The sequence below is a fragment of the Lepisosteus oculatus genome, chromosome 2 (genome assembly GCF_040954835.1).
Source record: "Lepisosteus oculatus isolate fLepOcu1 chromosome 2, fLepOcu1.hap2, whole genome shotgun sequence".
NCBI classification, from domain to species: Eukaryota; Metazoa; Chordata; class Actinopteri; order Semionotiformes; family Lepisosteidae; genus Lepisosteus; species Lepisosteus oculatus.
The window spans coordinates 39168805-39183856 of record NC_090697.1 but is presented as its reverse complement, the minus strand read 5'-3'; the positions used below and the strand labels follow the sequence as shown (position 1 = coordinate 39183856).

General features: G+C 33.9%; 1 protein-coding gene across 2 annotated transcripts in view; it reads right to left on the bottom strand.

The window, feature by feature from the left end:
- nbas (NBAS subunit of NRZ tethering complex) overlaps positions 1–15052 on the bottom strand; it is a 270219-nt gene that overhangs the window by 130195 nt on the left and 124972 nt on the right. Inside the window, exons 35-38 of one of the 2 annotated variants that reach the window (XM_015351022.2) lie at positions 14138–14236; positions 9132–9302; positions 6655–6768; positions 6175–6298 (exon numbers count right to left, since the gene is read on the bottom strand). In XM_015351022.2, the coding sequence (XP_015206508.2) occupies positions 6175–6298; positions 6655–6768; positions 9132–9302; positions 14138–14236 (508 nt within the window). The remainder of the gene's footprint in view (positions 1–6174; positions 6299–6654; positions 6769–9131; positions 9303–14137; positions 14237–15052) is intronic. The other variant, XM_015351032.2, reaches the window with a different exon arrangement.

The following is a 15052-nucleotide window of genomic DNA, read 5'->3' as shown; positions in this document are numbered from 1 at the left end:
AAATACAATACAGTGTTTACAACTGCAGACCAATACTAATATAGAAAAGGCCAAATGTGATTATTAATCTTTTGAGTCTTAATGATTGCATCTTTAAATTCCAGTGTTCTGAAGATACATTTTTTTCTACTAGCTTTAAAGGACACACTGGATGATAACAGTGCACACAAAAAAATATTTTTTTAGATTTCTTTCTTTCATCATTACACATATTTAGTACAGTAAATACATGTACTACTCTAACAGAACAGGTGAAGTTTTAAGACCTGAAATTGATAATGAGGGAAATAATAATATTATAAGGTATATATTATAACAGTTGCAAAGGAACAAGTAAAGGTTTATTCCATGCTAAAAAGAGAAGAAAAGAAATGTAATGTTTCAGCTGTGGAGCTTTCACCTATGTACTGTAGGTACAATATACACAAATAAATGACTATATATACAGTATACTTAGATGTATATGAAGTAAGAATATAATAAAAATACATATTGTACAATGTAAGCATAAACATTTATAGCAACAATCAGCTACAACAATTGCCACATTATTTCACACTCACCCATCTCTAAAATTGAATGCATCTTGACCATTCTTCCTATTGTAAACATACACCTCTGCAACAACTACCTGGGACTGTCAATTTCTGTCAATTTACAAATCCACTGATTCACACAGTTATCTCCAATTACAAGACCTTCCACCCTAAACACACCCTTCCTTTCTCAGAGTTCCTCAAACTTCAATAGCAATGCTGCTACAACATATACTTACAAGACAATGAATATAAAATGCAGTCTTTTTTCACTGACAGGGAATACCCTAGATCAGTGGTTCTCAAACTGTGGTACGCGTACCGGCAGTGGTACGTGGAGTGCCGCCAGGTGGTACGCTAAATGACCCTGGAACTGTGTCGTATGCGCTGAAAAATCGGGACGGGTCGAATATGCAGCCTACATACTACGATAGTGCGCGCTAATACTTCAGTGGACACAAGAGATACTCTGTAATTCTATACCACTCTATAGGAATGTGTGCTACGGATGCAAGTGACCAATTGTATTTAAAAAAAGCTACTGTATCTCCAGCAAATAGGGAGAAAGGAGAATGTGCATGATTTTGGAACAATGCCAACGTTGTAAACACAGGAATGCATAGAAATACGTGCTACGAACGCAGGTAATCTTGTGAGCACACGAAAGCGTGATAACTGAAAAATATTTAAGAACTGTTCTAATTTGAGAAAAATACACAGAGCGTCTCTGTGTTTCGCTCCCGTGCGCATGAAATAAAAACTTTAAATAAATACGGAAATAAAAACGGAAACACGGAAAAATGCAAGCTTGCGGATTGCTAAAGCAGGTAAGCTACACTATTTTTGAAGAACCTTATTTACCGTTGGCAAAAGAGCTGACATGTATTATGTGTAGAGAAAAAGCTGCTAAACAGCTCGACCTGCTGCCCCCCTCCCCCTGAAAGACACAGCCATTCATAGAATTACTGAAATGAAGGATTATATCAAAAGTACACTGATAGAGCGCGTTAAGATGAGCAGATGTTTTTCACTACAATTAGATGAGTCTGTAGTCGATTTGGCCAATTTGCTCGTTTACGTTAGATACGAGTTTGAGGGTATGTCCCATGAAGACTTTCTGTTCTGTAAACCGCTACCAACAGGAACTACAGGAGAGCACATATTTCAGCTTCTGAATGAAATTATCGAAGAGAATGGCCTCGACTGGATAAAATGCATCTGGGTTTGTACAAACGGTGCTAGAGCAATGACAGGCCGACATAATGGTGCAGTTGCACGAATTAGAGAGGTTGCTCCAGAAATTAATGTACGCATTACAACATCCACCGCGAGACCTTTGCCGTCAAGAAAATGCCTGACGATTTAATATCTGTTAGACTCTGTTTTGAATTGTATCAAGGCTTGAAAAATTAATTCACATCTGCTTTGCTCGACTAAACAGGCTCACCCCTCTCACTGAAATGGTGCTTTTTTATTAGTTGTTGTTAATGTTTTTTTTTTTCTGTAAAACACTTTGAGAAGCCACCTTTAAAGGTGCTATATCAAATAAAGTTTATTATTATAATATTTATTATATGTATGTGTGAGTGTGTGTGCACGCGCGCTCATGTTTGTCATTGAGATTTTCTGTAGTTCCTATGAGAAGATGACTTGTAGGTGGTACTTGGATGCTTTGGTTGGATAAGGGGTGGTACTTGGTCCAAAAAGTTTGAGAATCACTGCCCTAGATGCTGTAACATCAACCCGACAATTTCCAGACCTACTGTATACTGAATTCCTCTGGTGCTTCCCTTCTGCCCCAACACCCTTTCTGTTCCTAGGATCATTAAAGACAACATCTCCATTTTACAAAATGGAACTTTCTTCCCAGACACCTTTTCATCTTATCTCCCTGTCCACCTACTTCAACAACCTTGTTTGCAGTTTCTTTTGGACACTGTGTACAGGTACTGTACCATCCACAACAGCTATCCTTTCTTGTAACAGAAGCCACTTTATCACCTGCAAATACGCATCCAAAATCGTTTATAAATATATTTCAAAATCACTCACATATCATCATGTGAATAGAGTAATCTCGTAGCATTAGCAACAAAGGAAGAAGACTGTCTGACCAAGGAACTGACAGAACAGTGAGGATGAAATTATGCTCTATCACAATATTTCAAATTTCCTACTTTCACAATTACACATATTTGTTTTTTTATGACTGATGTCACAGATGCATGATCACACATTAATATATTTATTAAAATATTTATTTATAAATACATTTTTTCCAAATATACATATTTACTCATCAGCATATCTTAAATACAGTACAATGTAAACTGTGTACAACTGCAGAGCAAAACTAATACGGAAAAAGACCAATTTCATTAATTAAATCATTAATCTTTTGAGCCCATTTCACCTTCACCTGTTACAATTTATCTGACATTTCTGTATATGCCCTTTTACAGGGATTACAGGACTGTTGCTCTTACTCCAGAAAAAAAATCAAAAGCCAAAATTAAATTTAAACTTGGATCACACCTTCCTCTTTCTCTCAATGATAGACTAACTCTTTTTAAATTCTCTCCATTAATTTACAGATTTCAGCTTTTCACAACAGTCTGTCAGACCTCTCTTCATTTGGACACTCTTTCTCACCTGCTCTGTGCCCAATCTCACCTACCCTGTCCTTTGTTTCCCTGTGTTTTATATTCCTACTACTGTACCTTACTCTGTTCCTCACACTCGTAGAAAGCTCTGTCTCCAAAACACTGTCTCTCCGCTTTATTTCCCAGCATGGAATGAAGATGTTAATGAATTGTAAAATGTTTGCACTGACTCTTAGGTTTCTTGTTACAAACCCTATGTAGGATTTGAGATGGTTTTTATTTTAGTCCCCTTTGAGGGGTGATGAAATATTGTTGACTGTTGCACACTGTATCCCAACTTATCCAATGATTTGAGTAGACTTTGCTCACTGGGGTATTCAGAGACTTCAATGCTTTTTGTCCCCTTTACCTAATCTATGCCTTTCAATGAATACTCCCAACTTGCTTTGAAAGCTCCTTAGTCTTCATGATTGAATGTTTCCTTCATATTCACTCCCTGATCAAGGAACCTCAGCGAGACAGGTGTTTTTTTTTTTAAACTGACATACTGAGAACATTGAGATATCCAAGCTAGAGTCTGATAGAAGTAAAAAAGGTATATCTCATAAGACTGTAGCAAGCAACATTTTTGCTAAAGAACCTGTGCAGGTAAAACATTGAGCCAGAAAGGTAGCACATCACACTGGAAAACAGGAACGTGACAGGTCTTGGATGTATGTCTATATTCTCTTTAAAAATGCAGCCCTTATTGTATTATTGTCCAGAAGAGTCTTTTAAGTATGAAGGAGACTTTCACAAGTGATAAGAGAGTTAAGGAGATTGTGGAGCCCATCTGACATGATACACAAACCTCTTCCTAAAATGGTTTTAGAACACTTATAAATGGAAAAAGAATGTTCAATCAATTTCAAAATCAACTATGAAAAAAGTGAGACAAACTTGAATCTTGGACAACCAATAACTATGAATAATAAAAATATTGTGCATATATTCTTAGCATGTGCCACTGATCTTCAATATATATAATTTAAGCAAATGTAAATGCAATACAAAACATGATTACAAATACAAAACAGCTCCTAACTCATTAAATACATTCCCGAAAAACAATAATTAATTAAAGGATGTATTTATTAGTATACAAGTAATTCATTCTAAAACTGACAGTAATAACAATGTAGCAGATGGCTCTATAACCTACCACTTTTGACAAAATACTTAAAACAATGCAATCATTGTTGTAATGATCGTGTAGTTACGACCTCATGTAATAACAGAAACAACTAAAGGAGGAATATTAGAAAAAGGATTAGTTAATAAAATCTATGCAAAACAACATCATTCTCAAACCATATAGCCATACCAAACCATACCATGTTTACTGTATGTACCAATGACCTTCCTTCTTTGTCAAAAATCACTTATTGCATTTGTTCACAAACATTCATATTACAGAATAACAACAACAAAAAAATAGATAGATCTTGCTAAAGGTCTTTCATTTAAAGTACAAAATGAAAATCTCAACACAAAAAAAATCCATTTAATTTATTCTGGCAGTCAATCAGATTAAATTTCTATCACAAAGTATTTTATATTCCACTTTGGATTTTATTCATGCAGGTACCTTTTTAGATGTTCTAATTTAATACTTTATTGATCTTGAGTATGAACAAAGACAACAGTAATTTAATAACTCAGTTTTATTAATACCCTCATATTTAAAAAAAAACAAATTAGGCTTATGTCTCTGTGTTTTATTGTGTATTACTGTGTCATAGGGTTAATACAGTTATTTTGTACAAAAATAGTACAAGATGAAAACGGCAGCCCAGTATAGGAGACCTATAATAAAAATAATGTTGTAAATGGTTTTGGTGTACCTGTAGGTGCACTTCCATTTAGTTCAATGCCCTGGTATGGTAACAGCAGACTCTGTGTTGTATGCGATGCCAGACTACAGATGAGAAGCTAAACTGGGACTCTAACAACTTGGTCATTATAGGAGCCAAGAAACTGCTTGTCAGAACAGGAGTGCTTCCTCAGTGTTCTGGCTTAATTCCAATTTGGATTTCAGAAATCCAGCCTACCTAAAGTTTGCCCTTTAAAGTGGAACAGCAGACCCAGTTTCTCAGACTGGTTATTAAATCTTGTTAATAAGATAAATTCATCGACAGTATAAATAATTTACACATTTCAAATTAAGCACAAAATTGCAAAAGTACTGTAAGTCACCATGTTGTTGCAAACTTCTGGTCTCGCCACAGGGGAGAGCAAGAGTTCCCACGAATTGAGACATGAAGTGGCCCTTCCTGCACATTAGTCATTGTAAAGGCTAATGTAATGTGACGTACGAGCGAATAAGTATAAAATGTTCAGCAGACATTGAACTGCAGAAATGTTCCATTGTGATCTGTATGCAGAGTTAACAAGTAGTGTTTGTCGGCACAATCATCTCGAAATCGACAGCATATTTTTATTAGATTAAAAAGGACACTCACAAGCCTGCTAGGCTTCATCACAAGGCTGCATCAGGTCACCAGTAGTTTTGTTACCTCGTTTCTTAATCGCAGAATATGGAGCTGTGCATACGAAAGGCACTCACCGGTGCTGATTCTTTTTAACCCCAAAATATAAAAAAACAGCACTGCAGTTCTCCTTATTTGAAGCAATGCCCCCATTAGGTGAAGGAATTCCTCATTTTTTCACCTAATATGGTGAGTAGAAAATGTCGGTCACATTGTGTGTTTAACTAAAACAGTGTAGGATGAAATGGGTCTCCTCCTGAGTGCTTCAGATAATTTATGATGAAAAGCACTACACAAAAAATGTAAAGAATTATAATTCTTCTCCGTTTTTAATGTTCTAATTCAGCTCATAATCATTAACTGATATGATATTTTGACACCATTACAAAATATTACATGAAAAAAAATCTCTGGGAACAAAGAGAAATTTCTCTGCATGCTTTCCTAAGATTACATTTTAAAGACACATACAGTAATATGAAGAAAGGGAAGAAATGTGCATTTTACCTTCTGTTGCAGGAAATAGGCTTTGGCCTTCGCTCTTAGTTTCTGCTAGTTTTCCTGTCCGCAGTAAAACCTCAGCAAAGTTTTCCAAGGGGCTGTGCTCATACGATGTGTACGTCACTTCACTCTAAAAGAAACGGAAAAAAAAGAAATATGCTACATGTTTAAATGAAATGAAAGAGGAAGAGGAGGAACAAGAAATTTCAAGACAATTTATAAGTATGTTAATTATATGAAAGAATTGTCCTTTACATGGTGAGTGCTATGCTTTATTGGTTTCAAAATGATTACAGCTGATCCTAGGACAAGTTACATTCAACAAGAAATCAAGAGGGTGTTTCATTACCCTCTCATGTTTTCTAAAGCTGGAATTAGCCTGACTTTTTACTATCACTTTCATGCCTTCCTGGGTCCCACAAAGGTATGAAAGATGCACACACAATCTTGTCTTCATCTATCTGTAAAAAGTTTTTCAGTACTTACTTTATCAGTGTAGGGATTATCCAGTAGAGACTCATAGAAAGGGTTGCAGCCTTGTTTTTCCATATCTGCATTTTCTTCAGCTATGCCCTTTAGTGAAGAAGCCAGTCCTTGACCCTAAGAAAACAAAGTGCTATGAAATATTTATAATGTCTGGCATCAACTTCTGCTATATCAATTCTCAAGGATATTCTTCACAACAAAGACATGGTAAAGGCCAAGCAGCAATCAATTTCCTAAAACAACACACAAAATATGGCAAACAACTAGTCAATTAAAAATGAATAAAATATTAATAGTTAATATCCTGTTATTCAAGCCTTGGGAATTGCTAGTTAAAATCAGGCATTTGTTAGATGCAGGAATCGAAAATGGTGCACTCCAAATAATTATATTAATTAAATTGATTACATTTATATGAATATCTTCATATATGATGGAATATTACAAAATTGGAAACAAGTGTTTGAATGCCTACAATTTACCTTGTTGAACTGAGAATTAAATCTGTGTTTTAGAAATCAGGCTATATAAGCCAGAGATAAAGAAAAATAAACATTATGTTGCACACATGTTCTATGAGAGATCATATTATATATTCCATCATATTATATATTATAGATCATATTAGATATTATATATTCCAATGGCAGAGAGTACATCAGGCTTACTACTTTTACATTTATCTTAGCCCAACTGAAGCATTTTTTTTATTTTTATGCATATATAAATGCATAAAAAAGATGTGTCTACATGTCATCTAGTGACAGAAGACTGAATCTTTGTTTTTGTTGGTTTTTTTTTTCCCCCAGAGACATGAGTGATTAGAGATGAATACAGTCTCTCATCATAATACATTAGGGCTCTTTAATCAAAATTAAAATTGATATCATAAACACTGTTGCGAAAATAGATTTTGCCTATTTTTTATAATGCACAGTCACTGACTGTGAAATCTTAAAAGAAATTATTAAATATGAAACAGTGTGCTATATAAAGCAATGCTTTAATTTTCTTTTAATTTTTACCCACTTCAGAAGCTACTTTTACCCAAACCAAGTTCTCGAGAGTACAGAGTGATTGATGCATCAACAGTTTCTGTCAGACAGAGCATAGAGCTTAAGGAATTAAATTTGCTTGCTCAGGATAATAGCGAGCCATTAGAAGAGCTGGTGCTTGAACCGGGAGTCTTCTTACTTTAAAAAGGCAAACCTCCTACCCTTCTGTGTTTTAACACCTTCTGCACGTATAATTGTGACAGAAGACGTTTAATTTAAAACAAATGGAATTCTAAAATGACATTCAAGTGGAACACGAATGTAACTGTAAAATGAAAATAGATGTGCTAAAGGTTGCATCTGCATAAAAACGTAAATTAGGCTGTAAATGAGGACAGGCAATTTGGCCAATCTTGCTAGTTTCATTGCTAGTAGCACACTGATCTGAGGAGCTCATTCAACTGCTTTTTCAAAACATCCAGCATGTCAAGTATAACAGTACTACTGGGTAGTTTGATCTGAGCTCTCATAATCACATAGTGGTTTTTGCTTTACAAGTTAATTCACTAAATGTCCAGCTCTCAGAATATGTTCTTGTGGTGTTTGTATATTAGAAACTACAGAAACAAGGATAATGGCAAAAGCATAAAATATAAAATTATTATATGATGCAAATTTAGTATATTTTGTTTAGCTGACAATGTAATGTGTAAGAGAAATTGCCATGTGGAGTCTAATTTCATTGACTGTGACCAGGAATCCCTATGGACAACATGGTGCACAATTGAAAAAAGAGCCTCTGGAGAGGATCTTATGTTTCAGAAAAGGGGTCTGTTACTAGAAGCTCCCTAGTTCAATCCCTGGTTATTTCCCATTTGTGCAAGTTAACCTGCATGTGCTCTATCATTGAGGAGTAAAGCAAGAAATTGAAAGTTTCTGCAGAAGCAGTTGTTTTTACCTAGTTCACCCCATTCACTTTAGATACAAATCCCTGTTTAATAACTAGCTATTCTAATTTAAAAATGGTTAATATGTAGGTGAGTCACCACGCAGTAGTATTTTATACTCCTTCTCTCCTCAAGTATGCATCACTGACATGGAGACCATGTGTTAAACCATGTGTTAAACTAAGTATTCTATTTTCTGTGATATAGTACCATTCTAATGATTAGTGGGGAGCGGTGATTGTACACACATACTTTCACACATGGAAAGAAAGCTCCACATCTGAAAAGGTGTTATTTCTGCTTTTGACTTTGTAGGCAGGAAAGTAACCTCTACTCCTTCTTTCTAACATTACTTGTTAATTTCTAACAAAATAGTATGCTGCCATGTGGCTTTTTTGTTTCCACCTTGTAGTGTATAGGCTTACTAGAAACAACAACCCCACAGATAAACTATCATTTTTGTGCATAGCATGTTAACATACAGTGGCAGGGGCTTCTGTCATTTTAATATTTTGATCATGTAAAATTGTCTTACATGTAGAGGTCGCAGGTAACTGATTGACTTCTTCCACCATTGTGAATCACTGACTGCATGCAGCACAGCCTTGGTGGTCATAGTGGTGTTAGAGAGAACCTCTATAGTTTTAGCTGTGGTTCGATGTAGCAGATCTGCAGATTGCCTTGTGCTAGAAGCTTTTGCATCGGCCTACAAGATGAAGCATTCACCAGCAAAATTAGAGAACAAAAGAATACCATACAAGCAAGCACTGCAATGTTAAAACTATTGATCTGGATAATGTACAGGATGTCTCATCTGTCATAGAAAGCAACTTAAAAATATGCTGATACAAAAGCTGTCAAACATTTGCTAAGTTTAAGCAGGCATCAGTACTTTGCTGAATTTTAAACCATAACTGTTTGGAAACATACAGAGGATTAACAGGAACTTTGCAGGTGCAGAATAATGTCCATACAAAGTGCATGCCATCTTGCAAGGCTAAATCAAACATATGATTAATCTTTGTTAACAAAACACATATCACCCAGTGACAGGATGGAGAGTTTGTGAATTTCTTTTATCCCAGAAAAAAACCCATTAAAGGACTGCATTTCTGAAAGTATTCTGTATAGTAAATTAAAAAAAAAAATAAAGATCAAAAACACCCCAGACATCCTGGTGCACAATTGCACTAGTAGCCCATTCTGTTTTAATTATGTCTTAGAACATATTTATACATTTAAAGTCTCAAGTTCATCCAGTAATGCCTGAAAGGAGTTACTGTATGGTTATGAACTTACAACATCGATGTGCATCAATGTGCATTTTTTTGTCTGATTTGAAATGTTTTAGGCTGGGCTGTAAAGTAATTGGCAACATATTGAAAAAGAGCCTTTCCACAACCTTCCAAGACCTCTTTAAAGATATTGCATGATACTGAAGAATGTAATAATAATTGTAACCATTTACAAATTAGCTTTATAATAATGATATTTCTCCTTTGTTTGTACAGAAGCATCGTGACTGTTTGATAGTGGTCTATGTACAGAAATGTTAGGTATTCATCTGCTAATTTATGTCTATAGTATCATATAATAGTGGTGGCCAAAACATGGTTTGCAAAAATGTACTATTTTAATGTCAAATGCACTGATAATGCATTGTGGCACCATTTCAAAATGAAATTAAATTTCTCACTGCTTAATGTGTAATTTATTGCCAGTAGGTGATATACAGTAGCACTCGTTTTCTCCAGGATTGCCGGGCAACTCAAGCCAATATATACTGAATATACACATATATAACTGGAAAAGACGAGGAGAATATTGTTAAAAACTAATTTGTATTGGGACATTTTAGACAAAAGCCTTTCTTCAGCGTTTAGAAAGAAACAAAGCCACAGTGTGCTATTTTCAAACGTTTTTAACAACACAATTACTACACTGTTGGCTTATCTTTACATATATACGTCTGAAAACCAAGAATTCTAACAGAAGGTGGAATAATGTTTTTGTCATATGTTGTATATTGCTGTATGCTTTATGAATACATCATCAAAAGGTATTGATAAGCTTTCTTGTTGAATGGAAGTAATGAAAGGAAGCTAAAACTGTATAAGTCAAAAACATTACAACCATGTTTCTTTTTTTGTGACCTAACAATTGGAATAAAGGTTGTTAAATGCAGAAAAAGTTTTGGACAAATTTCTTTTTTTAAAGTAGCACTGCACTCTTCCTGTTAATGTAAACAATCCATAATGATTTTGGATTCTGCTGCAAATTAAGGCTAAATTATACTTAGATATATATTATTCTATAAATAAACACACTCCATTTAAACATAAATAGTTTTACTCCACGGAACACTGCTATTTAATCTAAAGGGTTTTTTTTTTAATTTGCTTATTTTTAAGTGACAGAGAAATGCTTTATGTTTTAGGACAGTGAAGTGCAATTTGTCATTTTTGCTATGCATAAATGAAATTTGTATTTTAGATCAAACAATTAATATGAGGCAAAAGTAAATACTTTCAGCTTTTGTTTTTGATATTATTTTGCATATGTTTATCCACTTTAGAACAATGTTATTTATTCTGTTCTGTATTGGGACAAATGGCTGACAGATGCTTCTATTTGCTCTGGTGTTCCATGTTGCATTAATTATAAAAACATAAAAGAGTTGTGAATGCACAGCCGTGGTGCTTACATTTTGAGTCTGCCTCTTGAGTTAGAAGGCATAAACCAAGATGGAAAAGCAAGCACTTTTAAAGATGAGAGCAAAACAAAATCCAATTAGAACCAATGCAGAGAGAGATCAGGCACAGCAAAATCAACAATACAGAATATTTAGAGAAATAAACTACAGGAGGAGAGAGCAATGGTCAAAAACCAGGTCCCCCAAGGAAGATAACAGTAGTGAGGACAGAACAAACTAAAATTAACAACCAATGAGATTGCAGACAATCTCCAGAGTGTGAGGATGAAAGTATTTCGAATCACCACGTTCAGAAGACTTCAACAGAAGAATTACAAGGGCTATATCTCATCGGCATAAAAAAAAAACGGAAAGATCAGATTATAATATGCAAGAAAGTATAAAATTGAGCCATTATACTTCTGGAATAAGGTTTTATGGAAAAACAAAACAAATATAAATGTTCATCAAAGTCACAGGAAGGAAAAGTACAGAGGAAGTGGGGGGCTGAAAATAATCCTAAACACATCACCTCATGTGTGAAGCACGGTAGAGGTAGTGTGATAGCTTGGGAACGCATGCCTGACTCTGGAAATGGCTCACTGATATTTACTGATGATTTAACTCATGATGGCAGCAGCAGAATGAATTCTGATGTCTACAGAAATATTGTGTCTGCCCAAAAAAGCCTCCAAGACCATTGAGCAACACTTCATTCTGCAGCAAGACGATGACCCAAAACAAACTGCCCATTTAACCAAGGAGTTAATCAGGAAGAAGAAGTAGAAACGTTTAAACTATACAGGTGTCAATATCCTGATTTGAATCTTAAGCTGTATTTTACACTTTAAAGAGGAAACAAAAGTCAGAAAACCGCACAAAAAAGAAAAAATGTAAAGTGGCTGCAGTTAAGACTTCGTAAATTATCACAAATAAATATATCAAGAGTCAAATGATATTGAAATACTACCTTTACACTAATTTAATTTACTTTGACCTTAATGTGTATCAACACTTATACAGCCCTGAAATTGGGGGGAGTGAACAAAAACAGAATTTTGGTTCAACATGGTTTAACATGTACTGTATGCACAGGAATATCAATGAATAAAAACTGTATTTCTGTACTTTACCTCATACTTATCTTTTGATCTGAAATACAAATTACAAATTACCAATACAATAGTATAAAGCAAAAATGACAATTTCACTTCAATGTACCAGTGCTTATCACTGTGTTTCACCATTTTTAACTGCCCAAACATAAACACAATACACAAACTGAAATATTTTCTTGATATTTTAAAACTAATTCAATGTACTCTTACGGATTAAATCTCTCACTTTGACTAATTAAATCATTGGAGCCAGAGTTTATTATTTATTAATAAAAACCCAATTAATAGACAACTTTCATTTAAAATGGATAATCTTTAACACCCAATTAAATAAAGAAAGCAATTAGTAGGCTTCATTATCAGTTCATAGAAATTAATAAATTCATTTGAAAAAAGGTGGTACACGTATTAGTACTGTGAAATAATGGATAAATTATATATGCTGTCTTACGCACAAAATAGGTCATTTTAATAGCAAAAATACTAGTAATTGATAATGTGAAATATAAAAAATACAGTCTCCTAATTGTGGACCATTATAACAGGATAGGACAGTATTTGATGCTGATGTTGGTTTACATCGTTTATACTGTATATGTTGATTTATATATTTCAGTGAACACAAAAATATTATGAAACCTAAATGTGCACTGCCATAAACAAAATGTAATTTGAAAACCTAACAATGCTTTTTTTTTATGACACTTGTCAGTTTAAAAAAAAAATAACAAAAACTAATGTGTAGCAAGACATAAAGGTAAAACACCTGCTCCAAATTGAATTTGGTTTCAAAAAGGCATTTTAAATCAAAGCAATCTGATTTTCCATTTTTACTACACAGCTGGGGCCTTAAGCAAAAGTCAATTAAAATGCACAAGGAAACAGTTTTATTTGATCAGGTAAAATTCTCTGTAGGAGCAGGTATTTTTAAAATGTCTGAATGTTTAGAAAATTAAATGTCTAAAATCAATGTAAAAAATGTTTAGAAAATTAAATTTCATGTTTGTTGACCCTGCTAATATGCTTGTCAAATTAGTTGAGATTATAGCTGAGAAAAGCAGTATGTAAACATGGATAACTGTCATCAACAGATGAACTGCTATTAAAATGACATTCATATGATATGTACCATATTTAAGGATCTAAAATAAATCATTATTTAATCATTATATAAATCACTAAAACATTAATTGGCATTCATTTATTCTTAATTTGCTTAATTCCTACTAGTTTTGAACCATTCTGATGTTCCGCTTTTTACTTACTCCTCCGTTAGATACTTTATGACCCTATAATGAGCTAATACACACCGCATACAATTGTGTTTATAAGGTCATTTATGTACAGAACATCTTAAGTTCTGTAGTTTAGCTCTTACTTAAGACAGACAACCGTTTAGGATATGTAATTTATATTGCAAGGCCTATAACACTGAGTTGTGAAGGTAATCATTAACAGCTACAAAATTATAGGCATCTTTTAATTATAAAACACCTTTTTAAAACCAAAATTTGTCAATTAGGAATAATATACTTTTAGAGTGATTGTAAAACATCTGCATGTACCATCTGCACGACTATTACCTCTTGAAACCACAGAGAAACCAACTATGTTGTGTAATCTGCTATACTAAAAAGATAGTTTCAAACTGCTTAAGGTAAGAAGTTTTTTGGTCCCTTGTTAAGAAACAAAACAAGCCACCTTAAAATCACCATAAACAAAAAGCCTGACCGGTTGGGAATCTTTAGCATCCAGCCCTGCTCCAAAATGATTAGATGCTTCTCCAAGATGAGTGGGATTAATTTGGTAGTTCACTGCTTGATAAAGGATCTGTTAACGAGACAAAACGAGAATAAAAAAAATAGAAATCCAAACAATACATTACACAAAGAAAGAACAAAAGAGAACAATGCTTGAACAGTATATTCAATAAGAAAGATATGGAAATTCAGAATGGTACAGACTAGTCTTTTTATGAAATAATGATTGTTTTCCTATATTTCAGTTTCAGTTCAGTAACAAGATTATAATACTGAAAAAAGAAAACAATAAAAATGTATGAGCCAGCAGTACTGTACAATAACAAAAATTCCACAGTTCTGCAATGGAAAGCACCAATTTAAATTAACATTTATGCCACTGAATATAAAAGCTTTAAACTGTTAGTATAATTAAACTATATTTTATCTGCTATTTACAATAACAGGTAAATGCATTTAAAGTTATATTATTTGACTCATAGTGAAATACGAAAATGTCGTCAACTAACAAGATAAGAAAAATCCAAAAAGTCAGGCAAGTTATTTTGATAGACAGTAGACAAGTATAATTTGACACACATTTATTGCCACATCAAAAGTGAAAAGAGGGCAAATTACTTTAGTCATAATGGTGAAAGAACAGCAACCACTGAAAAACTGAATTCCCCTCTAATTAATCCAGCGTGTTAGATTTGACAACAAGGTCTCTCCTTTGTGATGCTTAAATTATGAAGTCTGGCAATTAAATAAAATAGGCCCCAAGATATGAATGTACCATCTGTTTGCTATCATGTGACCTCACTAGACTGGCTTAACATTCATCACCTCACACACTTCATCTGTGCCGTGAAGAAACTTCTTATTGTGCTTAATTCCTAAGTTAAAC